The sequence below is a fragment of the Echinops telfairi genome, unplaced genomic scaffold (assembly GCF_000313985.2).
Source record: "Echinops telfairi isolate 266 unplaced genomic scaffold, ASM31398v2 ScPeMD7_7424;HRSCAF=8462, whole genome shotgun sequence".
In the NCBI taxonomy this organism is placed as follows: Eukaryota; Metazoa; Chordata; class Mammalia; order Afrosoricida; family Tenrecidae; genus Echinops; species Echinops telfairi.
The window spans coordinates 46,601,199-46,628,308 of NW_022111324.1; the positions used below are offsets into that span (position 1 = coordinate 46,601,199).

A 27,110-nucleotide genomic window follows, 5' to 3' on the forward strand; every position below is an offset into this window, starting at 1 on the left:
CACACACACACACACACACACACACACACACACAGCTTGGGGCTGCCCTCCCTCTCACCACAGTCTCTCCAGAGAGCCCAGCCCCTGGACCTTTGTACAGACATTCCCACGACTTGGAAACGTTCCCCCATTCTTTGCCCGTCATCGCCTGTGCTTTAGCTAAAGGCATTTTTTCTTTTCTTTTTCTCCCCGGGCCCCGCCGCCCTGACAAGTACACAGCACCACGCACCCCCGTGCGTCCATTGCTGTGAGTGCCACCGTCATCCTTCAAGCTGTCCACGACCCTCATTCTCCTTATCTGAGCTGTTCCCCAAGAACATCAACTCACAGCCTCCTATGCGCGGAGAGGCGTTGCTAACCGGGATCTTTAATCCATGGGGATTTTGTTGTGGGCTATGATGTGAGGGAGCTTGAGCTACATCTATGTCCAGAACGGGAAATTTAAAACAAAACAAAATAAAATCATGAAAATAAATAAATAAGAACACCTCTCAGGGGAAGTTGGGGGAGACAAGGTGATAGAGTGATGGGGGGGACGGACAAGAGGCCTTAACGACTCCCCAACATGCCGCTCAGCTCCCAGTGTTGGCTGGGCCCATGACCTGCATCAGGGGAGGGTTCACCTCCCAGGCTCTGTTGGGGGGGCTGTTGGGGAGGGGTGGCCCACGAAGTCAGCCTCCCGCACCCCCGCCTCCAGCCCTGGAATAAACAGAACCGCCGGACCGCTCCTTTTTACCTCCCAGGACAACGAGCCCCGGGAACAGCCCAGACCAGGGCAGGGATGCGCAAACCTGGCACTGGGGACCTTCCGTGCCATGCCGCTGCCCGCTGCGCCCTGCTCAGTGAGAGGGCTGAACGACACCCCGGGTCGGAGTAGAACCGCGCCCACAGCATTTTCTGGAAGTCCCTTGCCAGGCCTTTCTTCGGAGGCATCGCTGTGTAAACGGGAATGTTCACCTGAGAGCCCTCGGGCAAAGGTGAGCCAGCCCAAACTCGCTGCCTCCTAGTCGGCTCCCACCCATCGGGGTGCTGCAGGACAGGGTGGAATTGCCCCCGCGAGTTCCGGAGAATGTAATTCTTGGCGGCAATGGAAAGCCTCGTCTTTCTCCCGCGCCTCCCCTAGCGGGTTTGAACTGCCAACTCCACACTCACTAGCCCGCGGGGCTCACTTCCTAAGAAAGACAGTGGGAAACACACAGAACTCTCCCGACGGCGCCTGGGCGAGTGCTGAAGGCGGCATCAATCGCCGCGAGGGTCCAAGGTTCTGGTTCTTTTCATGGTAAAGATTTTTGAGCGCGAGTGTCTTTGACTAGGCAGCGGTTCTCAACCTGTGGGTCGCAACCCTTTGGGAGTCGAAGGACCCTTTCACAGGGGTTACCTAAGACCATCAGAATACACACGTTTCCAATGGTCTTAGGAACCGAGACAGCGCTCCTCTATCCGTCTCCAGGCGGGTCCGCCCACATGCAGCTACGCCCACATACAAGTACCCAGCGTGAAGACTGTTACCCATGCTACCCCATGCTTTAAGACAAAATTTCATTTATTTGTCATTAGAAATAAATATTTCACACTCTATAATTACATATTGTTTTTGTGCCGAATCACGATCCTTTAATGATGTTTAATCTGTAACAATGAAAGTGCATCCTGCATATCAGATATTTACATGACGATTCATAACTAGCAAAATTATAGTGATGAAGTAGCAACAAAAATAATTTATGGTTGGGGGTCACCACCGCATGAGGACCTGTATTAAAGGGGGGGTTGCATTAGGAAGGTTGAGAACCACCGGTCGAGGGGAAGGAAGGGGATTTGCTGGGAAGAAATGGTTCCGGGGTTCTTGGTCCCTTAGTAGAAGCTCAGGAGGAGCCCCAGAGAGGAAGTTAGGGCATCTCAGCCAGGCTCTCCCCTCCCTCTTTATGCTAAAGTCCTAGGGCAAAGGCAGAGGGGCTTGGGGTGGGGGTGGCGGTGGGAAGGGTGCAGTATTACAGGCTAGCCTCCGCTGCTGACACCTTCTCAGCCAGCCGAGCTCTGGTTCCTGTCTGCGGTCAGGCTGCGCCTTCTCCAGGGAGGAAGGTTCTCCCGGTGGTCTTCCCTGGTGGTCTTCCCTACGGAAGAGGCAGTTCCAGGGCTCGCTGCAGACCTCAATGTTTTTGCCAACTCGTCTGATGACTCAGACTGAGAAGCTCATAGCAAATCTCATTTTCGGGGAAACCAAGAAATCTCTTTGCAGAGACAAGTGACATTAAGCACTCTGCTCTCTGAAGTGCCTGATTATTGCTCTCTGCTTCCTCCCTCCAACCCAGCTCACACCAAAACCCAAGGATGTTGGGAAAACATATAAGGAACTGCTTGCCTGTGAGCTATTTGTCCCAGAGCTGGGTCCTACTTAAGTCCTGGAACATGGTGTCCTCACGCTGCCTGGGACGGTGAGCAGGGCCTTGGCTCTCACACTGTTCTCAGCAGAAAAGGGTACTTTGGCCTCATGGGGCCAACTCCACAGGGTGCAGTCACCACCACTGCCAAGGCTCAGGAGGTCCCTGTATGTGGTGTAATGCACTACTGTCACCATCTTGAAAGTCTCTCTCTCTCTTATCATTTTATTGGGGGGCTCTTACAAATCTTATGACAATCCATCATTCAGTTGTATTAAGCACACGCGTATGTATGTTGCCATCAACATTTCCAAAACATTTTCTTTCTACTTGAACCTGAAAGTCTTAATAATTCCTGAAAAAGAGGCCCACATTCACCTTTCATACCAAGTCTTTCGGATTACATTTCCAGGCCCAGTCCTAATCCAGAAACATGAACAAAGGGTGTCAGCTGCGGAGAGGGGTCCCCACCTTTCAGGCCCCTCCTAGCTCTCAGACACTCAGATGTCAGCCTTGACCCTTCTAGCCATGCCCTCGCATCTTAGACCTCTTCCAGGTCTCACTCTCACCGTCCCCGTTGGGCATGCTGTGGTTGGGGTCACCATCGTCTCCCCGCCTCCTATCCTACCTCTCAGAGCCACCTTCTCACAGGAAGCCGGTCAGTGGTGCCCACTGTTCTGGGGCAGTGGCCGGGCAGCCCCCTCTACACTGCGCCCCGTCAGGATGAGGGGGCTCTCGCTAGCCTGGGTGCCCCGGTGTCTGCTGCGGCTTCCACTGTGCGTGTCCCCCCCACCCCACCCCCGCCTTCTCCGTCAAGCTAAGTCTGCTTCTATACACCTCGGCCTCCTCCTCCTTTTAAACATTTTGTGTGGGAACACGTCCACAGGACATAAAACTGAAGAGACCAGCGAAGCAAGCCTGGTCCACGATGATCCCTTTCGGCCAGTCTGGCTTCCTCATGGACACGCTCGGAGGACCCCAGCGAGTCCGGTCTGAGGGTGGTCTCTTGGCTGTCCTCCCCTCCTCAGGTATCCCGAAGCAAATCCCAGGTGTGTGCCACTACAAGCACACATATTCCAACACACATCCCTAGAGGACAGACTGACCACTTAAAAATGGCGTCGGTAGGAATCAGTGATAGGCATTTCTCTTCATGATGCCTCAAGACTCAGCCCAAGAGCCCTCTCAGCTGGCCCTCACTGGCCAGGAGCTGCTCTCTGCGCCCGGGCAGCAGGCAGGCCCTTGGAGCACTGCACATGCGGGCACTGCTGTCTGCCCCCGACTGGGCGGTGACTCCTGCCACATGTAAAGAGCACAGTCCCGGCCCAGCGCCTCCTGGAGGCGTGCTTTGCCGGGAGCAAACACCTGCTGAAAGGACGCGTTCCCTCCCTTCAGAAACGTCCCGCCCGCGAATTGTGCGTAAATCCAGTGTCAGTTCTTCACAGGGGAAAGGTAGTCTTCCTCTTGCTCTCGTTGATCTATTTTTATTAATGTTTTCTTTCTTTTAAGAAAGTATTTTATTGTGTTTTAGGTGCAAGTTTACACTGTGGATTAGTTATAATGACAGCTTCTCTACAAATTGTTCTGTGACATTAGTTACCTATTTTTTTTAGCTTTTTACCTCTGTTGCTTCTTCTTTGTAACATTTTAAACAGTTTGTTGGCATACAATTCATATTTACTCACTTTTAAGGTCAGCAGGACCCCATTTGAGGAAGCCCTCTGCCTCTGGTTCTTCTCCCCAGCTACTCTTCACCCGTGCCAAACAGCCTGCACTCTCCTTTCTCCAAGTGTGCTCTTTACATATGTGGCACCCTCTCCCTGGGGCCGCTCCTCTCCAGCCTAGACAAGTTCATCTGGCAGACAGCGCCCATCCTTGGAGCCCCATCAGAATTTCTCCATCCTGGCTCTGTTCTCGGGAGCCCTGGTGGGGCTGTCAGGTAGGCGTTGAGCTGTTACTGCAAGATCGGCGATTCAAACCCACCAGCCACTTTCTGGGACAAGATGGGGCCATCTGCTCCTGTACAGATTTACATTCTCGGAACCTATATAGGGTTGCCATGAGTCAGAATTGACTCAGTCTACAGCTAAGAGTTTGGGTGTTTGGGGCTTTGCTATTAAATAGTTCATGGTCCCTCCCAGTTTTGCACAATCTGCAAATCTGATGATACATGTGCCTTCTAGATCTTCCTGCCCATTGGATCGAACAGAGTGCTAGACAGAGCCCTCTGACCCGTTACTAGAAACTTCCAAGGACCCACAATCAGAACCAAATGGCACCAATTTACAGATCTCACCAAGACACGCTGACCACTGAACTTCCCTGGCAGGGCTAGTCCACTGTCCCCCTCAAGTCTCTGCAGGGGCCGGGACTGGGGGGAGAAGACTGCATTTGCTTGCTTCAGTGCTACCTCCACCCACCACTGGGGATTTGATCCCAGTAAAATGATACACCTTGAGCCATCAGACACTTGCATTCTGTCCCAGAAAGCTTGTCCTTCCAGGAGAGTCATCACGATGTGCAAGTGTAGCTCCCTTCCCGCACCGAGACCCTACGAAGCCCAGTGCTCCATGCTCCCGGCAGCAGAGCAGGAATTCCCAGCTAGCAGAGAGAAGCCGCAGGATCCCTGCTCCTGCAGACACTGAGGAATCAGAGGCAAAGGACAGCTGAGTCTTTGAGCTCAAGGCAATCAGCGAGGTGGGAGACGGGAAGTCAAGATGGAGGGAAGGAGAGGCTGCCAACAAGATTGAACCAAGAAGCCGGAGATGCCAAGTGGGCTCTGCACTGTGCAGACAATGAACACACAATGCACAAGGGATGGGCATGGGGGGCGGGGGGAGAGAAAGGGGTGACAGCACAGTTTAGAGGTGGCCTCAAAGAGGCCAAATTTGGGAAGAGAAGATGGGGAAGAACTTACTTAGCAGACGGAAACAAGCTGGCAAGAGCGCGTACTTCATTAAAGCCTGGCACCTTTAAGGATTATTGAGAACGTCTTTGGAACTAGAGGGGTGCAGAGGAAATGACGCCGGAGCTGTTCCCTGGGGCCAGATCATAACAAGATTTAAACATTATGCTAAGGAATGCGGACTTCAACCTGTGGGCGGTGGTGAAGTGGGAAGACTTCTGGTTTGGAAACCAGTCTGGCAGGTCCTCAAAACATTGCTATATGGCCCAAAGGAGTCCTAGTAGCACAGTGGGTTACCTGTCCCCAGTTTGACACCACCAGGGGCTCTGAGGGAGAAAAATGGGACTTTCTGCTCAAGTGAAGAGTGGCCGAGTGAAGAGTGGCCGTCTCAGAAGCCCACAGGGCAGTTCTACCCCGTCCCACAAGGTGGCTTTGAGCTGGAGTCCACTGGGTGGCGGTGAGAAGTTATGCACAGTTTGTTGCCACTTGAAGTCAGCAGAAGGTTCAGGGCCTCCCTCTGCCGCCATCTGGGTGACCTCTGTAAGCTTCCATTTCTTAATCTGCTGTTGCTATGGACTTACCCCTTGACGTATGGGGACCTTGTGCGTGCCCAGTGCTGCCCGGCCCTGCCCATCACCATGATCAGCTGGCGGTCAGGCCCTTGTGCGCCATAGGGTTTTCATGGGCCGATTGTTGCAAGTGGACCACCAGGCCTTTCTTCCTGGTCCATCGGCCTCTGGAAGCTCTGCGGAAACCTGTTCAGCGTCATTAGCAGAAGGCAAACCTCCACCCGCAGACAGGTGGTGGCTGGGCACGAGGTGCATGGAAGCTGGGTCTCCCACCTGCAAGGTCAGAATTCTCCCATGGGAACCCCTCAGGCCTCTCTTTTCACCTGGGAAGTAGGTGAAAACATGTCTGTGCTAGCTACCTTACAAGGCTGACGGCGGGTCCATGTTATGCTCTCAAGGTCAACACAGACCGAGGCAGCGCTGGCGGCTGTCAAGTTGATGCTGACGTGTGAAGGCCCTGAGCATTTCAGAGCAGAGTTGCTCGGCAGGATTTTCTCAAATGAACCCTGAACAGGAGCAGCTCGCCAGGCCTTTGCTTCTGTAGCACCCCTGGATCTCTGGGCGTGCAGTTGAACCCGAAACCATTTGTTCCCCCGAGGGACCTCAGGGAGGGGTTGGATTCTATTATGATGTTTCCTTGAAGAGCGGAGGACATTCGAGAAGGCTTCGAAACATTGGTGGAGGAATGCCATGATCTCTTACTCCATTTTCCCCGTGAACTCTTTGAAGCCCCGTCATATGGCGGCATGTCCTCAGACAGCCGCTGAGTGTAAGATCTTCTTTCTTGATTGTTCTTGGAGGAGGGGAAAATTATATATCTATATCTATAGCATCTATCTATCACTTTGCCTCATGACCTGGTATTATGTGAGCCTGGCTAAGGTGCAGTAGAACATCCCTGAGGCAGGGCCTTCTGGAAGCAGGAAGATGGTCTAGTTCCTGCTTGATTTCTTTCTTAGACCTAAAAGTTTCCGGGGCTGGAGTTTTGAGTCTCTTGGCAAGTACTAGCAGTGCTCACCGGTGTTGTACTGGAGACAAAGGAGAAGCAGGCACATGCATCTGCCTGCTGCATGGTAACACCCAGGAACCGACGGGCCCTGGAGGCTCACCGCGAGATAGAGGTGGGGGTTCTGCCCTTCTTGGTAGGTCTTCCAACATCAGGAACTTGATCCTCTAAAAAATAACATGTGAGTCCTCGTGCGTCTCTGGGTTAAGAACTAGCTGCTGCATGAGCTGACCCCCAGCCCCTTCCTTTCCAATGTCCAGGGAGGTCGTTTTCTCTCCTTTTGGAGTTTTGTGTCACCATCTGGCCTTAAGTCTCAGCTGGGGAACAGTGTGTTGACGGTTCTATTTATCATCGGGCTTGCCTGGCTCCGGCTCTGAGGATGGGTGCCAGGGGCCAAGGGAAGGAGCCTGTGCTGAGGCTCTGGGGAGCCGTTTGGGCCTCGGGAATTATGTCTATTGGGAACCATGTGAATACCCAAATACAGACACATGGTTCAACATAGCCATAGGAAGGGCTATAATAACCGTGACAGAAAGATGATGTTTAGGAAGACTTTTTAGTGGCATGAGAAAATGATTGATATAATTAACATGCAAATATGGCAGGGAATCCATATGTGTATGCATAAAGTGATCCCAACTGTGCACTTAACAAACTCTGCTTTTATGATACCAAGGGCTCAAGTAGAAAAAAAATGTTTTGAAAATGATGATGGCAACATATCTACAAATGTACTTAACATAACGGATGGATAGATGGACTGTGATAAGAATTGTGTGAGCCCCCAATAAAATGATTAAAAAAAAAAAGAGCTGTAAGAACCCCCAGTAAAATGATTTAAAAATACCAAAATAAATAAACCGCTTTCAGAGGCACACACTCCAAATTTGACCATGACTATCTTTTGCTAATAAGACAAAGAACTGGTTATTTTGTCCTTTGCCCCCTATGTTTTGCACATTATCTATAATGAGCCTTATGACAGTCTAAATGTAAGTTTTTTTTTTTTAAAGAAAATACATTTAGAAGAATGGATGTCTTTGAATGGTAGCGTTAGTGAAGAACAGTGAACATCCCGTGGACGGCCAGGAGAATGGGCAAGTCTGTCTCAGAAGAAGGACACCGGAGCACTCCTTAGAAGCAAAGATGTGGCGACTTTGTCTCACGTACGTGGGCCGTGCTACCAGGAGCGACCCGTCACTGACTGCTCTGCCTCGTGGTTCGTAGAGTAGGGGTCAGTGAAAAAGACAGACTGACACAGCAGCGACAGCACTGGGTCACCTGCAGCACGAGTGGGAGGAAGGCACCGGCCTGGGAGGCGCTTTGTTCTGTGGCAAACAGGGTCACTGGGAGTCGGAGTGAACGTGACAACACCCACCCACGGCGACAGCGTGCCTAGAAATAGCACTTCTCTGCTCTGTATGCCAACCCCACCCCTGCCTTGAAGGCAAGGATTAAGGGATCAGAAGTGAAATAAGAAGCCTCCCCAACCAGAACACTCCTGGTCCATGGGAGCACTGAAGTGTTTAGCAATCCGGGGTCATTAGCTGACCTTTCCTGATGATTGAGAAATTGGATGATGTTTTTCGGTGCAGCAGGGGGCAAGCAATAAGCAGGTTCTCAAAGATGAAGCTGCCATTGGTATAAGTGAGATGATCCATCTTGGGGAAAATAAGTCAAAATATTACTCCTTCTCGACTGGGATTCCAGGAGAAAAATTAAGTTATTAATGCCCTGAGGCATCAATTGCACATAACCAGTTACATTCTCTCCGATGCATCTAGAATTAGGAAAGCTATTTGTCATCTTCGGGAATATATCATCTTTCTGCTGCCATAGGAGCTTCAGGAATTGAGGAAGTCGTCGCTCAATTAATTTCCATTGAGCTGAATGGGTTCTCTTGCAGAATCCCCGTGGAGACAAGCGGACTGCTGATCCACAAGGACGCGGTCCCAGCTCTGCTCCCGCCTCCTAACCGTGCTTTCTGCATCTGCATGACCACAGACCGGGGTAGCCAGAGCCCTCTAGGCCAGGGGTTCTCAACCTTCCGAACGCCGCGACCCTTTCATACAGTTCCTCATGTGGTGGTGCCCCCCACCCCCACCCCACCCCGCCAACCTAAAATTATTTTCGTTGCTACTCCATCACTGTCATTTTGCTACCATTATGAATCAGGCGACCCCTGTGAAAGGGTCGTTCGCTCCCCAAAGGGGTCTTGACCCGCAGGTTGAGAACCGCTATTCTGGGCCATCACAGCCACTCGTTCAGGCTCTGGCCCTCCCAAAGCACTGAGCTCTGCAGAGTGACAGCCAGGGCAGCCCCTCTCCTGCTCTCTGGGCATCCAAGGGGAGATCTCCCGAGTCGCATGTTCTCACGAGGTGCCGTCGCATAGTCTGTTTTCCCAGCTCTGGAGGCAGACCTGCCGAGCTTCTCTGCACGTTTTAGGCTATTTTCCCAATGGAAGACACTAGATGATGGGTGCTGAAGACCCCAGCCGGCAAATAGCGAATCTCTTTTTCAGGGCATAAGGAGCCCCGGTGGGATAGTGGTTATGAGTTGGCCTGCTAACCGCAGGTCAGGAGTTTAAAAGCACCAACTGGTCCGAGAGAGATAGACTGAGGCTTTCTACTACCATAAAGAGCTACCGTCTCAGAAACCCGGGGGTGGGGGGTAGTTCTACTCTGTCCTCTGGAGTCACCAGCAGTCGGCATCCATGATGGCAGGGAACCTGGAGTGTTTTGTTTTCTTTAGGGCATAGTTACGGCCCAGGGATCATGATCAGGCTCACAATGTCATCCTGGAATCGCAGCTCCCCAGAGAGCTGGCGAAGAACAAGAGAGGGGGGAGAAATGGAACGAGCTAAAAATGAGTCTGTGAGGCTCACTCTGTCCAGAACAAACCGAAGGGGAAACCTGGCATCGACTCATCCCAACAATGCAGAGCCCAGCGTGTCAATTGTTGGACGGATTTAATTGCTTTAACATGCTGACAGAAACTGGGGGAGGAAGAGATCCCTGCCAAATCTCCTCTCATTGGAGAACTTGGATGCTCAAATCCTATTTTGAGCCTCAGAAGACTCTAGGAGAATTACTAACTCCTCCAGATCCCATCAAGCGGAACAGGAATGGGGTTTGCAAATGGCTCATCCGTCATTCATTCAACAGCCATGTACTGGGCCAGGCATTGTGCACTGTAGGGTCAGAGGGGTGGGGGTGGGGGGGAATAAGAGCGCATTCTTGCCCTCAAGAAATTTGTACGAAGCACAGAAACAGATCCTACTGAAACAATGGGGAAGTGTATGTGGTACCTGATGCAACCGTCACTGGGGCTGCCGCACTGTGAACACAGAAGGAGAGGCCCAGACTCAAACTGGAGGGGCTGAGAAGGCTGCTAGAGAAGGTATTGCCTGAGCTGAGCCTTGAAAGAAGAATAGGAGTTAGCTGGGCGCAGAATGGAGTGCGCATCCTAGTTAAAGAGGACAGTGTGTCCAAAGGCTCAGAGGAATTGAGAAAAACCACGGCTCCTACAGAGAACCAAGGGCCAAGCATAACTGTGGCAAAAGACGCACAATCAAGGAGAAGGGTACTAGTAGTTAAAGAGATGGGCAGGTATTGAAGAGCCAAAGGCCTTCTAAGCCATGCTCACTCACTGCATCGAGTCGATGTCAGCTCGTAGCAACCCAATAGGACAGGGTAGAACTGCCCCTGTGAGTGGCCGAGACTATAATACTTGACAGGAGTAGAAAGTCTCGTCTTTCTCTGCTGGTGGTTTCAAACTGCTGGCTTTATGGTTAGCAGTCCAATGTCTAACCGCTACCCCACCTGGGTTCATTTTTAGGCCATGCTAAGGGGAAGCTGGGTTATATAAAGAAGAAACAGGGTGGGATCCGGATGGGAGGAAGGCTGATTGGCAACCTGTGGTATGCAGATGACACCACCTTGCTTGCTGAAAGTGGGGGGGACTTGAAGCACATGCTGCTGAAGATCAAGGATTGTAGCCTTCAATGTGAATTACTGTTCACTGTAAGGAAGACCCAAATCCTCACAACTGAACCACTAGGTAACATCTTGATCCATGGATAAAAGGTTTAAGTTGTCAAGAATTTGTCTTACTTGGATCCACAATCAATGCTCATGGAAGCAGCAGTCAAGAGATCAAAAGACGTATAGCATTAGGTAAACCTGCTGAAGAAGACCTCACTAGAGTATGGAAGAGCAAGGGTGTTACTTTGAGGATTAAGGTGTACTTGACCCAAACCATAGTATTTTCAGTTGCTTCACATGCATGTAAAAGTTGGACATTGAATAAAGAAGACCAAAGAAGAATTGATCCATATGAATTGTGGTGCTGGAGAAGAATATCGAAAGTACCATGAACTGCTAAAAGGACAAACCAACCTGTATTGGAGGAAGTAAGACCAGAGCGCTTCTTAGAGGCAAGCATGGGACTTTGTCTTACGCACTTTGGACATGCTGTCAGGAGAGACCAGTCCCAGAGAAGGACATTGTGTTTGGTAAAGTGGAGGGGCAGTGACGAAGAGGAAGGCCCTCCACAGGATGATTGGCACAGAGGCTGCACCCATGGACCAGGCACGGGAGCAATGGTGAGGACGGTGCAGGACTGGGCACTGTTTCCTTCTGTGGTGCACAGGCTCGCTGCGGGTCAGAGCCACTTGATGGCAGCTAACAACAAGAAGGGGTGTGAATTTGACAATGGAGCTGCGCTGAGCAATGGAAGCGTTTTGCATGAGAGAGTGTGAAGGTCATGATTTTGTTTGCTATTAAGATGTTGGCAACTGTGGTTGCCATGGGGTGAGAGGAGAGGTGGGGAGAGCACCCAGGTCACGGCCTTCGGCCTTCGAGTTGCTAAGTGATGTGGGGGCTGGGGGAGTGGAAGGGAGAGGGCAGCACCAGTAGAGGTCTCAGAGTTATAATCCAGAGCATTCTGTCCCCAGTGGCACTCGGAAACACCAGGAGAGGGTTCTGACTTGGGCGCTAGTTACATGGTATTTCTGTTGACCCGAGTGTGGAATGCAGGAGGAAGAGAATCAGAGGTGGGATGGGGTGACGATGGTTAATTTATTTTTCAACTAGTTGAATTTGAGACACTTGAGGTGTCCAAGAGGCAATTGAATGATCTAGAACTCAACATAGAGATCTAGGCCAGAGATAGAGCCGGTCGGTGGCAGCGGTGGGGTTGGATGAGGGGACCCAGGAGGACTGTGTAGGAAAGGCAGCACCCTGGGGATCAGCAACGGCTAGGAGTGAGAGGAAGGGGGCACGGACAAGAGAGGAGCAGCTAGGGAAAGCAGACAACGGTGGTCTCTTGGTACCAAGGGAAGTGAGTGTTTTAAGCACGAGGGAGCGACCAACCCACAAAGTAAACCTGCAGGATAAGGACCCCAAAGTGTCCACTGGATGAAGCCACAGGGCGGTCCTTGGAGACGTCCCCAAGGCTGATGTCCGTGGCAGGCCAAGAACAGAGACTTGCAGCGTCGTCAGCGAGCGTCGATATGGTTGGCTATGGCTGCGTATGGAGAGAGCATGGGGATTGCCGATGAAGAGCCAATGGAAAGGACTGTGGGAGACTTAGGTGGGAAAGGAGCAAAGGCCCCCGAGAGGACAGGAGAAAAGATCATCTAACAAGTGGGTAAAGTTACTAAACGAGGACGGGAGGAAGACTGCCTTTCCCCTGAGATACAGGGGCAGGAACGCTCACGTAGGGAGATGCTTGGACGTCGGCGCCCTCACACCAGTTGTTCTGTCGAAGCCCATCGTGGCAGCCACTAACACCGTGCATCTTCGGAGGGTCTCCCTCTTTCTCACTGAGCCTCTGCTTCACCGAGCAGGATGCCTTTCTCCCGAGACAGACCTCCCCTGATTCACGTATCCGGAAAACGTGAGACAGAGTCTTGCCATCCTCACGTCTAAGCACTTCACAACAACATACATTTGCAAGTGGCAGGAAGGCGCGTGAAGGGATCCTCACCTGGCGGCTCAAGTTTCTCATTGAAACTGGAGGCCGGGGCATCTGCTGAGGGTGAGGAGAGAGATGGTTGGCCAAGAGTCTGATGGAGAGAGGTGAACTTTTGGAATCCTCTCTCAAAGGAGAGCTTGTCTGAGGTTATGGGGCCTTAATCTATAAAGGTATATATAGAGATGGCTGTGTTATTTATGTGTGCTAAACAATGATTAGCAGCTTATCAGTGGGACTATCAATGTCAAATAGCTAGTCTTTTTTTAAAAAAATCATTTCATTTGGGGTACATACAACTCTTATCACATCCTTACATACATGAATTGTGTAAAGCACATTTGTACATTCATTGCCCTCATCATTCTCAAAACATTTGCTCTCCACATAAGCCCCAAATAGCTAGTCTTATCTAAGCTGGAGGAGGTGGAAGGTGGGGGGCCTAATCATGAGAATTGAGGATGATGTTGAGACGGATGAAAGTGAGGTCTAAGCCCAATAGAAAACAAGCAAACTCTGAAAGGGCTGCAAACTGAGTGCAGGGGACGCAGAGTGCTGTCCTTCCTGGGAATGAGGCCAGCCAAGAGTGAGAGTCAGAGGGAATGAGGAAGGCTACCGCCTGAAACCGTAGCACTCCTGGTTGAAAAGCTTGCAAAGGCAGTTGGATACTGAATGAGGAAGACAGAAGAAGAATGGACACATTGGAATTGGGCTGGGAAGAATATTGAAAGTGCCACTGACCGCTAAAAGGACCGACCACTCTGTCTTGGAAGAAAGAAGCCCACAGGGCTCCTAAGAGGCAAGGATGGCAAGACTTCATCTAACGTACTTTGGGCATGTTGTCAGGAGAGACCAGTCCCTGGAGAAGGACATCATGCTTGATAAAGTAGTTCAACTCACGGCTTTCGAGCCAATGCTGACTCATAGCGGCCCCCTGTGGGTTTCCAAGACTGTGACTGTTTACTGGAGTAGAAAGCCCAGTCTTTCTTCCACAAAGCTGCTGATGGTTTAGAACTGCCGACCATGCAGATTGCAGTCCAATACATAACCACTACACTACCAAGGCTCCTCTTGGTAAAGTAGAAGGCAGTGAAAAAGAGGGAGGCTGCAACAATGGGGTCACACCCAGGAACAATTGTGAGGGTGGCCAGTGTGTCATTCTGTTGTGCACGGGGTCGCTATGGTTGGAACTGACCCGACGGCACCTCACAACAACAAGGAGGAGCGTGAGATGAGACCGTGAGGTGGGACACGCCCTTAAAGCCGACATCTTTGGGAACGTTAGAGGACCCTGGAGTATCGAGTGTGACCTGAGCTTGTAGTTAAGCGTCTAAATCTTAACAGGGTGGGTCAGGGTGGCAGCCGCAGGACCAAGAATATGACAGCAAGTAGGTTGCTCTCAAAGATGGGTGTCATTGGATCTGATGATGGCGATCATGGCATTAAAGATGTGTTTACTGTTGGCCAACTACTATAGGAGACCTTCAAACATTTGCATCTGATCTTTAGAGCCTCTTCACATTCGGTCATCGCTAGAAGACGGAGACAAAGCTCAACATGAGTCAGCATGATACTGGGAGCTATGCTACAGGCTGCCATATTCCATAGCAGTGGCGGCACCCAGGGTGGACAGGCTTCAGCAATCTTCCAAACTAAAACAGGCTAGGAAGACGGGCCTGGTGGTCTACTTACAAAGACCAGCCAAGGGAAACCTCATGAGTCACAAGAGCACCTTGGCCAGCTTGCTTGCTTTGGGCCCATCATCAGGAGGAACCAACCACCAGAAGAGAACCTCCTGTTTGGTGACCTAGAGGACCAGTAAGGGCAAGGGAGCCCTCAGTGACATGGGATGGCACAACCACGGACTCGGATGTGCCAGTGATTAGGAGAATGACACAGAACGAGGGTGTTTTGTTGGGTTGCACCTAAGGTCACCGTGAGTAGCAGCTGACTCCATGGCAGCTATGTGCCTACCCAAGCTTTACCACCCACCATTCCACTCCAAGGTATGTACTCCCCAGAAATGAAGTCAGACGCACACCCAAAAAATGTACAAAATTACTCAGAGCAGCACTGTTTGCGCTAGCCCCAACTTGCAAACAACCCACAGGGTTTGTGGACATTGATACGGACAAATAAATTGCAGTATGTTCATACCACAGAATATTATATAGCCACGAAAAAGGTGTCACCACCAACGCTAGGCTAGAGGGCACAAAAGTAAAGTGGAGTGAACGAAGCCGGACACACAAGAACACATGCAGAGTGATGCTGGATGCAGGAAGTTCCAGAGTAGGCAGGGCTACCATATGGTGTTAGGAGTCAGGCCGGGGTTACCTGTGGGGTTACCTGTTCACTCTGATAATTCGTGGGACTCCACGTGCTTTTCAGTGTGTGTTTTATATTTCGATAAAAATGTGTATTAGAGGAGGGAAATCCACTGTTGCCAAGTGTGACCGCTTCTACACAAAACATGAAAGAATGGAAGTGAAAGAAAGCCAAGCTGGCGAAGCGTAAATGCCTGTCTGAGCCTAGCCGGCTGTGGCCCTCTTGCACACCCAGGGCCTGCCCTGCCACACCAGCCTTCTCCTTGGGCGTGGGGGGCCTTGGAGAGGGAGATCGATGTTCCGGAGGAGAAAATCAACGGGATCTCCAAGCCACTCCTGCTTGCCTGCCTGGTTCCCTATCCCTAGGTGCTTTCATGTTTTCTCTACCTCACCCAACGAGCACCCGGCGTGCTTCCTGGGACCCGAGGCTTACCCTCGCTCTATTGTCACGGCCTCCTCAGTTGCTGGCCCTCAGTCCAGTCTATATTTGACCACTGGGGCTGTCTCCCCGGAGAATACTTTGCTCTGCCCACACATGAGACCAACCTCAACTTATCCTCACAAATCTATCAACTCGCTGCACCCTTGCCAATCTCTGCCTCCACTCCCATGTCAGAGTCCCTTAGCCCACGGTGAAGGCCGACTTCTCCACTCCAGTGTGAGTCTTCTCCCTCGCCTTCCCCTGAACTCCACCACCAATGTTCCCCTGTCCACACGGCCCCTGTGGGGCACACAGGTTTTGCGCTTGGTGGGTATCAAAGGCTGGCTGTTTGAACGTACCCAGCAACACCATGGGAGAAGCAGGCCTGGTGTTCAGCTCCCGGAAAGATCACAGGCGAGAAGCCCCTGTATTGCCCAAGTCTCAAAGTCATGAACCCAGACCAACATCAACAGAAAGGAAAGTTTCTCTCTCCACTGAATTATGCTCATCAGCCTAGAGACGTGCTAGCAAGATCCCTGGGTTCTCACAGTCTTAACAAAGATCTGCCGTGAGCCAGTCAGGGTGCAGAGTAGCACCAAAGAAACATACACCTTTCCTCTAGTTCTTTGATGCTTCCTTCCTGCCCACTATCATGATCCCATTCTACCTTACAAATCTGGTTAGACTAGAGCATGTACACTGATACAGATCAGAGCTGGAAACAGGGAATGAAACGATCTGTGTTGTATTTATCTAAACCCCCTCAGGACCAATAATGAGAGTAGCGATACCAGGAGGGTAAGGGTAGGTGGGGGGAGAAAGAGGGAACCTATCCCAATGATCTACATATAACCCCCTCCCAGGGGGATGGACAAGAGAAAAGTGGGTGAAGGGAGACATCGACTCGTGTAAGACATGAAAAAAAAAAAGATAAATAATCAAGGGTTCATAAAGGAAGGAGGGTGGGGGAGGGGAGACATGAGCTGATGCCAAGGGCTCACGTAAGAAGAAAATGTTTTGAGAATGATGATGGCAACAAATGTACAAATGTGCTTGATACAATGGACGTATGCATGGATTGTGATAAGAGCTATATGAGCCCCCGATAAAATGATTTTTTAAAAATCTGCCACCACCTCACATTTTCCTCTTAGAACCAAACGCTTCGGTAACATTATTTACAGTCACAAGGTTGGGCTGCCTAGCCACTGTCTTACGTGCAAAACTTCCATCACCCCCGCCCCCATAGAAACTCTGTCTTCGTTGAGCAGTGACGTCTCAATCTCTCAGTCTGTGGTAACTTCTCGCATCGTCCGTCTCTCTACATGTGTTTACCTTGGAGTTGGTGTCAGTGCCATTATACCGTACTCAGCGCTTAGCATGACGTTTTCCAGGTTCACCCAGGTCCTGGTAGCACCATCAGAACTCCATCCCTGGGATCCCCCGACAGTACTCCACAGGCACGTTTTCTTTGCTTGCCTGTCTGTTGGTGGATGCAGGCCACCCTACGCTGCAGTGAAATCATTCCATCTTGCCAGTGGCTGTGTTTGTCTCTTCTGGTATTGAACCTCATAACGAGAAGGGACACATAACGAGAAGCCTCCTTGAAGGCCCCGTGTGCTTGCTTTGTTCCCCGCTCTCAGTCTGGGGGTCTCTTCCAATGCCTACATGTTGGAACAGTGGCGAGCTCACCCCTTGGCCCGTCTCTGCACCCACACTCTCTCCCTAGGTCCTCTCTTCAGGGCTCTAGACTGGTGACTCCCCAGTCTCATCCTCAGCACCCCGTTTCCCGTGAGCGCCAGGCTTCCACGTCCATTGCTGTCCCAAATTTTCCTCCTAGCTATCTCTCTGATAAGCACCACACGTTGAGCTGGCTCAAATCAGAATATTTGCCATGTGGTGGGTTTCCGATACAGCAACTTTGTCCCACTGCTGACCCGGCGGGTTGCAGCCCAATGCATAACCACCAAGTCCCCGGGGCTCCTCCCAGCCCAGCACATGGCATCAAGTTCACCCAATGGCCCAGCCGGCTGGTCACCTCGACGCCTCTCTCTCCCGCACGCAGTACCGCAGGCGGTCTGGGCAGAGGCACTTCTGAAGCATCTCCTGCATCTCACCACCTCTCATGAATCCACCCTCCACCTTGTCTGAGGGACGACACCCTTCTAGCTGGCTTCCTTCCCTGCTCTTGTCCCTGGTCAGTCTAATTATCCCCGAGCTGCTAGAGTGATCCTTTTAATCAACACAAATCAGATGGCAGCTCTCCCCCAGTGACTTCTCACCATACTTGGAATAAAATCCAAACTCCCTGTGTGGCCCTATCAGGCCCAGCATTATCTGAACCCTGCTAACTTCTGGAGCCTCATCTGCCCCCACCTCCTACCCCGCCTCCCCCCGCGGCTCTCTCCCTCGCTCACCAGAGTCTAGTTACACCAGCCTGGGTACCCTTCGGATACACTAGACCAATCCACCTCAGGGCATTTGTGTTTGCTGCTCGCGCTGCATGGGGAGCTCTCCCATGGCTGGCTCCTCCCCTGCACCCCTGTTTCTGCCCAGATGCCCCCTCTTGGGCAGCATCTTCTCTGATCTCCCTGTCTGACACAAACCATCCACCAAATACGCCCAGAGACTCTCTCCTTAACCAGCATTCTCCTTCCATGTGTGTACTGAATGTTGTAGGTATCCATGCCACACATGAGCTATACATGCATGTGGCTGCCTCGTCCATCTTCCCCACTAGAATATTTGCTCACCGGGCCGCAGCCTGGTGTGTCACCCTACCCGGGCGCCTAGAGAGCACCCTGTGCAATAGGACTCCCGCCTCTGTCTGTCGGTGGAGGCTTGAGTGTCGCTGTGATGTTTTAGCAGAACGTCCAGACTAAGATGGTCTAGGGAGAAAGGCCTGGCGATCTGCTTCTGACACTCAGCCAATGCAAACTCTCTGGATTTGCAAACTCCGAGCCCAGAGCTGCACAGGACCAGGCAGTAATCCGATCGAATGTGCCTGACGTGGTTGTGAGGCTGGGGCCGCTATCAACACCCTCACCAAATACTTGGCGAATGAATGATTTAGTAGAGAGCCCCCGCCCCGTCGTCTGCAAATAACACAGAATACGATTCAGCAATCCTGCCTATAGAAAGAACCAGAAGACCAGAACTAAGTGGAGGGGACAGAGGGAAAGGAAGGAGAGGAAAAGAAAGTCGGCAGGCCTTTACCCCCCGCCCCCGCCCCCCACCCCCCCATTGGGTGCTCCAACCTCAGGACAATCTACACGGAGGCATGGGTGCTGCCATTGCTTTACAGAGGAAGAAGCTTGTCACGGGAGAGAAAACTAAGGCTCAGAGAGGTAACGTCACCTTTGGGGGGGCTACGCTGCTAGCAACTGGCCCAGCAGGGTTTGAACCTAGGTCTGGCTGGCCTCTGGAGAGAGTCTTCCAAGCACTGGGCGTGACGCATGCTGCTCCCCAGGATCTGCGGCCTTTCAGCGCCAGGTCTCCAGGATGAAGTCCTGCAGGCTCTGCCCAGCAGCTCCATCAGCATCAAAGGCCAGCGACGAAGTGGAAACCTGAACCTCCCTGGGTGCTCCCTGAGGAAAGGGGTGGGGCGCGTGGGAGCAGGAGGCCTTTTAATGACATCCCAGCTGTCTTTTCTGCAGTGGACCCAGAGAAAGCTGAAGCCCAAATCTCCCCAGGCAGCCTTAGTTTTTTGGGTTTTTTTCAACCTTAGTTTTTCTGAGTGCCTGCTGGGAAGGCTGCAGATAGGGGGCATCCACCAGTCAGGAAACCTCCCCCAGTCCCCACTTAAGGACACCCCCCCGCCCCCGTTGCACAATGGTTACAGTGCTCCGCTGCTAACCAAAAGGTGGGCAGTTCAAACCCAACAGCCGAAGTGTCAGCCGAAGCCTACTTCCACAGCCTTGAAGCCCCGCGGGACAGTTCCCCTCAGTTCTGTGGAGTCATGAGGAGTTGCTAAGAGTCTCTATAGGCTTGATGGCAACCGATCCATCTTTACTCTGCCCTGCTTGCTACCCAGAAACAGTTCAGACCTTTGAGCCTGGGGCAGAAAATAATTTTGAGGCTCACAGACCTGGGGCAACTGAAACCATGCAGTAAGGAACCGAAGTAGCCTGGGGTTCTTCCTTAAGTTATCTCCACGCCTTTTCCCTCTTCCTTTCTGCCACTCCTTCACTCCCACTGCTGGCCTCGATGATGATATACACAAATATATGTGCATATATCATATAAACATATATGCATCGCCTCTCAGGCGAGACGAAGGTGGTTTGGCATACATACCCGCATAAAGTCAGAGGAGACGGAAGTCTCTAACGTCTGCCTACTGCTTTCAAGACCGCATCCCCTTTAATCCCCACACTAAGCCTTCCAGGCTGATTTTTATCACAGCTACTTGACAGGTACAGTCATTGAGCCTCCAGGAGGGAGGTTAGTGAGATAGTGTGGGCAGTGCCTTTGGCACCCAAAGGAACTCAGTAGAGGTCATGCCTGGCCCAAGTCCACAGGCTTGGTGAAAGACTGAGCAGAATTGAACCTGGAGCTATCTGACTGCACACACACACTTCTTTCTCTTCCTCACCTCACCCTGACACCAACAGGCCCAGCAGGGGAACTGATATTCTGATTCCAGACCACGGTGGGGTTTTTTGGTGTGTGGGGGGGGCAGGTTGTGCCAAGAGCGGTCTTAGAAACACCAGCGGGCCTGCTCTGGGAAGGTCTGCGAGTTCTGACTCGGGATATTTCCATTTATCCCACTTGGCAGCCATGTGACTATCAACTTCTGCCTCTACCTGCCACTCACTGTGTGCTCTGCCGCTGTGTGTGTGTGTGTGTGTGTGTGTGTGGTACATGTAGATCTGTGTCACACAGACAGCACCTCTGGCCTCTGCCTTCTGTGTTCCTCTCAGTGCCCTTCATGCACCATGCTCTGGGCTCTGCCATGAGTATGCCAGATGGCGGAGAGAGGAGCTAAGAGGAGCAGGCAGGTTCAACCAGGGCTTTGTGCCTCACACCGGCATCTGCCCAGATGTGCCTCTTCCTGAAGCTCCTGAAGCCCCTGCCTGCGGAGCTGGTAGCAACCTCCCCCAGGGTCCGTGGGATGTGCACCCCACCCTGATTAGACGCACCCCTCCTTGCCGGTGGCCCTTTCACTTCCAGAAGGCATTTCATCCATCCGTTCTGCCTGGCTCTCCATGCCCCCGCCAGCTACCCTCTTATCCCTCCAGCCTGGCAGGAGAGAGCGCAGAGGCTGACTGCAGCCAGGCAGTGCTGAGGGGCCGGGGGCGGGGGTGGGGGCTGGGGGGCAGGTGCCAATGCTCCTTTTCAAACTAAGTATTCAGTACTGCTGAAGAAAACATCTAGAATATAAGTGAGAGCAATTGCTAACGTGAAACCGTGAATTCTACCACCTTGTGTGAGAAACTGCCAACTGGTCTTTTCAACTCTGGGTGGAGTCAGCTTTTAAAGTCCAGGGTGAGATTTTAAACACATCTTCCCCTCTGTGGGTGCCTGCTTCTGCCTCCCTGGGTCAACAGGCCCCCACCCCCTCCTCTGGGCTATTTCGGGTGAGTACCAGTTGGGTTTAGTCTCCTTTAAGCGATGGCCTGCTGTCCAGGGCAATCCCGGCAGGCACCAGGCCTTGCCTTCCCAGAGCCCCCCTCCCTCTGGAGGTAACAAGGGGACAGGGCTGCTGAGCGGCGAGGCTGGGAAGCCGAAAGGGTCCATCCCCAGCTACTAGCTGATCAGTGCACCCGGTGTGCATCTCAAGTTTACCTCAAGGGAGAACCTAAAACTGCCACCCCCAACCCCTTCCCCCGCCCCTCAGCTGCCCCTGCCCCTGGCTGGGTGCAGGTGCTAATTCCCAGCCCATGGTCATGCGAAGGAACAAGATGGGGGAGGTAGACTGGAGATTCTCTTTCCCACCTGGGAAGGAAAGAGAGAACGCAGGAGTTGACCCGTTGGGATCCGGTTCCTGAAACCTGACCCAGAGACAAGGGTTTCATTGAATGGTTGGCTATACACTTGCCAGGGGCTCTGTCTTCCAGCTGGGCTGGAGGAGCAGCGCTGAGAGAGGGGGAGGCCTGCCCGCCTCCTGCCTCACTCTGACTCTCCTGCTGCTGATGTTCATGCAACAAACATAGGTTGGGGATCCACGACCCATTTACCCTCCAGAATCCCATGGGTGAGAAAGAAGACAGGTGGTTACAGCAGGGTCGTAGCCATGGGGTTGGTACCCAGCGTGGGTGGAGTGCTCAGACAGAGACGGAACCTTAAGACTTCCCAGAGGAAGTGGCCCAGAGTCCCGAAGGCCAGACAGGAGTGAACCACAAGAGGTGTGAGGGTGAAAGGGCTCAGAGGCCATGCCAGCAGGCACTCCCCGCACCCTGGCACCGTCCACCCTGCTGGAGGAGAAGCAGCCGGCGGCCCCTGCCGCCATCGAAACCCATCTTGCATGGTCACCCCAGTGTAAATCTTGGGCTTCCCTCTCCCAGGAGGGCTAGGGCTTGAGACCCAAACTGGGTCTACCTCCTTGGCTTTTATTTTGTAAAGGCTGTTTAGTATGGGATGTTTCACACGTGGACGCAAATGACGAGAGAACTGGTGTAACGAGTCCCGAGTCCCGGCATCGACCCACAAGTTTCAACAACTTCCAGCGTGTGGTCAGTCTTGTTTTGTCTATACTCCACCCACTCCCCTCACCCCAAATATCTTAAAGCGAATCCCCCACATCCTATCATTCTTCCCACTTCATAAATATTCCAGTCTCTATGTCTACAATGACGTTCTTTAAAAAAAAAAATCTGAAATAACCATGATCACACCTAAAAGAAATGATAATAATTCCCTAATGTCATCCGATAAGGAACTGGTGGTTGTGCGTTGGGGTGCTAACTACGGGGTCAGCAGTGGGGATTTCTGCTCCCGTAAAGAGCCTGGGAAACTCACAGGGGCAGTTCTGCCCTCTCCCAAAGGGTCGCTCTGAGTGGCATCAGCTTATGGCAGTGAGTCTGGCTGGTTTTGAACGCTACCCAAGGTTGCGGCAGGATTGACTTTCCTGAATCCACACTAGGTTTTAATAGATATGGTCCTACTCAGGGGAGGTTGGGGGCAGGGAGTGCCCACGCGGCGTCAGGAGCCCAACTGGGTTAGACCCAGAGTCCCTGGGTGGTGCCAGCAGTTAGCATGATTGGCTCTAACAGAAAGTGTGACTGTCGGAGGCCCCCCGGAAGCACCTCAGGAGAAAGGCCTGGCAATCTACTTCCGAGAAAACAAAAACCAGCCTTTCATCCGAGGAGTTCGCTTCTACTCCACCGCCCGTGGGTCGCTAGGAGTCAGCCCAACTGATGGCCATGGGGATGGGATTAAAGCAGCTGCTCCCGTGACAGCGCCAGAATATGTGGGTGCACCTTGGTGACACCCCTTGGGTGGCTCCCCTGGATGTGTTTTGCAACTTCGAGAAGATTTTACACTCTGGAGGGCAGGAGCGGACACCACTGGCCTTTTTGTCCTCTAGTGCTGCAAAGAGGAGGACATGGGGCTCTGGAAATCAGACAAGCCACCTGGTAGCTGTGCGACCCAGAGCAGTTATCCAGCCTGTCTGAGCCTCCATCACCAAGTCTGTATAATGGGGATGCAAATGCCTGTCTCCAGGGAATTGTGGGGCTTCAATAAAGGGCGAAGCGGGTGGGCTTGGCATACAGAAAGTTCTGGCTGCCCTTCCCCCAGGGAGAGAGAACAGGCTCTTGGCTGTCTGCTTTGATTCATCTCCAGTTCCTCCCTTGTAGAAGAAGACCCCGTCACTGACAGCACTCAGCCAGGCGCTGAGAGGGGGATTTTGGGGAAAGGGAAGAGAGCCCCTCCTGCCCACCCCCCCTCCCGCCGCCTACTGCTGCTCTCACAGCCTGTTCTGTTTCTGTGGGGTCCAAAATTCCTACCCTAAGCATCCAAGTTCAGCTTGCTTCTCTGGCCACTAACTGCACAGACGAGCTGACACCCCTCCCAGTGAGTAAGTGAGGGAGAAGCTGGGTGGGAGTAAAGGTTTGCTCTCATTCACTTCCCCGCCTCTGGGTGCCTTGACTCAAGGATTTCCTGATCAACGCTGCCATTCACGGAGCGCTGATCACACGCAAGCCCTGTGCTAAGGACGTTACCTCGTGACTTCTTTTAGTGTGCCCACACAATCCTAGGGGATGTTATCCTCCTTCTGCGAGATGGGGAGACAGACCCAGGCACACGGACAACAAGACGTGCGGGCCCCCAGACGAGGGTTTTCTGATTCTTAAGCTCAGATTCTTCACTGCGTCTCGCTGCATTGCCTGTCGTGTGACACCAGGCATTTCTTTGCTTCAATTCCCATTCGCCCAGGCTTACAGAGGTGCCACCGTTTCACAGCTTTGTATGCACTTTGAACTCTGACCATTTTGTCAACCTGTGCCCTTGGACTGTGGGGTAAAGGTTGAGTCAGTCTAAACAGCCTAGTCTCATCAGCGGGAAGTGGTGATAAAGGCATTTTCTTGTAGCCACGATGCACACTTCTGCACGCACACACGCACACACACACACACACCACATGCTGTGGCTGACTTAGGCTCTGCAGAAACCAGTGTGGACCTGGCAGGGTGGGGGTGGCACACAGGGGAGGAGAGAGAGGCCTGCCTGGTCCCCTCACTTGGTTAAGCAAAAGGCTCCTGAGAATGAAATCCCTAGGGGCACTAGGGTGCCTCTCACTCCCTGTGGCTTGAGCATCTCGTTTTGTGGCAAGTGTGACATCAGCCTCAGAAGGGTCTCTTTCTGAGCACCAAAAGCCCCCGGGCACCCAGCAGGCCTGGCCACAAAGCCTGGGGACCAGAAGTGAGGGGACAGGAGTAGGCACTTCAGAGGGAAAGCATGGGGCCCCAGGGGGGGAATTGCAGAGAGGCCAGTGCCCTGTGGTGGCATTCCACGCTTTCTGTGTGCTGCCTGGTCCTTCTCTGGAGGTACCAGGCCCACACAGGAGCAAGGCAGCAGGACTCGCCCAAAGGAGAGTAAGTCCCTGAGCCTCCAGGTTCCCTTACTCCTGGCCCCCCAACCCAACACCCCACCCCACCCCCACTTCTTTCTAGAGAGGGGAGGTCTTCTCTCCCACACTCCATGCAGGCGCTCTGTAACCCAGCCAGACATGTCCCTGCAGCATCAGGTGACCACCGTCCCCTTTCCCTGTGGGAGCGTGAACTGTCACCAGAACCTCTGAGCTGTTGGTGGTCTCTCCCAACCCTGGGCCTTTGCGTTTTCTGGTGTACTCCGCCCACTCATTTTCCCCAGGAGTGAGAAAGTAAAGGAAAATGAAGGACAAGGCTTGGGACTCAGGTTTTCTGGGCGAGCACCAAGCACCGGTAGGTACAGATGCAGGCCGCAATGCTGAGTGGAAGCCTGCGGGAGTCCCTGGGTGGTGCCAACAGTTAGCCTACTTGGTGGCGAAGCGGAAGGCTGGAGGTCCAACCCCACTCACAGGTGCCTCAGAGGAAAGCCCTGGTGATCTGAGAAATCTGAGATTTCTGAGAAATCAGCTGCCAAGAACTCCAGGGAGCACAGTTCTCTTCCGGCCCACATGAGGTTTTTGTGGTCAGTCGGGTGTCTGCTTAGCAGAGGACCCCTGCAAAGCCTGAGCAGCGTCTGACCCCTAAGCACTCTTTGCCACCAGCAAAGGGCTCCTCCCCTGAGAGGTGAGTCTAGCCCATCCAAAGAAGACTCACATGCCAACCGAGAATTCCTCCATGCCACCCCGCCCCCCAGGAAAACAGAAAGCCACCTCTAGAGGTGGACAGGAGCTCCCAGTCACTTCTTGCCCACAGTCCCCATTCCTGGTGGCAAGCCACAGCTGGGAAACACCTTCACTTCCCAGCAAAGTAGAGTTGCGGCCGAAGGAAAAGCCCTTAGTACCAAAGAGAGGAAGGGGCCCTGGGAGTTTTGCGGGTTTAGCGTTGAACTGGTAACCTCAAGATCAGCAGTTCGAAACCACCAGCTGTTCCGTGGGAGAAAGATGAGGCTTTCTGCTCCGGTAAAGATTGACTGGAGCAGAAACCCACGGGAGCAGTTCTACTCTGTCCCAAAGGGTCAGGATGCTCTTGAGGGCAGCCAGTGAGACCAGAAGAGGAGTGCTCCCTCCAGAGGCCATTCTAGAGAGGGCAGTTTCCATTCCCCCCAGGAGGAACAGTGAAGCCCTCCGGCTCTGGGCAACCCACTGAGCCCCCCAAAGGGTCCACACAGTGAGATACCCACAGGGCCCCAGCGCTAAACGAAGGAGGGTCTCTCCCAGGAGGGTTAGCTGTGTCATCCCCAGTGAGTGGCTGGGAGGAGCGGGCCAGCTTTGTTCGATGCTCAGCCCCGCCTTGGAAGAGGATGGGCTGGCTGTCAGGGGCGGGGGTGGGGGGCGGGGGGTAGGTGGAAGAGGGGAGAGGGAGGGGGGTGAATAAAAGGTGCTGCACACCCAGGATGCAATGAACATGACTAGGCGACGTCAAGGGCCCCTCCTCTGGTCCCAGTCTGATACTGTGCAATGTTTTGCGTTTCTCCAGAGTCCCCAGCATTCTGCTTCTAAGACCCAAATCAGGAGACCATGGGTTTTGAAGAATCCAGGCCCTTGCCAACAAGAGATTTTTATCTCTGCAAAGAAGCCATCCCCCCACCCCCGGCCACTGAGTCACAACCTCCCCCGGCCCTGCTCTCACTCACATCCACAGACATCTCCCTCTGCAGGAGCTTCTTGGTCTCCTTCCCACAGAAGTTGAGCATGGCTTCTCGGTTGTACACGCCCGTGGGCGGCTTGTCCATCTGGTTTCTCTGGCGCAGCCCCACGGGAACGCTCCTGTCCGGGTCTGCCAGGTCCAGCTCTTTCTCCAGCTCCTCCACCTCCTCCGGGGACAAGGTGGACAGCAGACTGTCGATATCGGGGTCCTCGCTCACCTGGCGGCGGTACTTGGCAACCTTGGACATCTTGGCAGAGTGGACAGGGCCTTTTGCAGGAGGGCTCTGAGAGAGTGGCCGGCTGCCGGGAGAGGGGCGAGCGGAGCTGGGTGGAGGACTGCAGCGCCCTGGCCCGCTGCGTGCCACAGGTGCTGAAGTGTCCGGAGGCTGCTGCCTCCTGCAGCCCAGGGCAGTCCTGCTGCTGGTCCACCCCCTGGCCAATGAGCCCTGCCGCCGCCGGGGCCCCGGGAGGAGAGGCCAATGCCCGCGCTGGGGGCGGGCCGGCCTGGCTGTCAGAGCTGCTTGAAACTTGAGGACATTCCAGGGAATCTTGGAGCGCTGCGTGACCAAATTTAGTACGGAGCGTTTAGCCTTTTAAAGACAAGGGGCCACGCAATGAGAAAAAGATACAAAAATGTAGAAAGGCTGGCCGAAGTGGATCCGAGACCCAGGGGGCAGGCAGCCTGGGCTCAGGGAGGACCAGGCCAGCCCGGGAGTGCGGGGTGGGGGGGGCACAGCACCCACGTATTCAAGTGCTGACTCCCCATCTCCCTCTCCCCACGGAGGTTGCT

At 53.0% G+C, this 27,110-nt stretch overlaps 1 protein-coding gene across 1 annotated transcript in view; it reads right to left on the reverse strand.

Moving 5' to 3' along the window:
* LMOD1 (leiomodin 1) overlaps positions 1-26,656 on the reverse strand; it is a 45,302-nt gene extending 18,646 nt beyond the window's left edge. Inside the window, exon 1 of the mRNA XM_004699800.2 lies at positions 26,308-26,656. Coding sequence (XP_004699857.1) covers positions 26,308-26,568 — 261 coding nt within the window. The 5' untranslated portion in view covers positions 26,569-26,656. The remainder of the gene's footprint in view (positions 1-26,307) is intronic.
* Between the last annotated feature and the right edge of the window lie 454 nt (positions 26,657-27,110).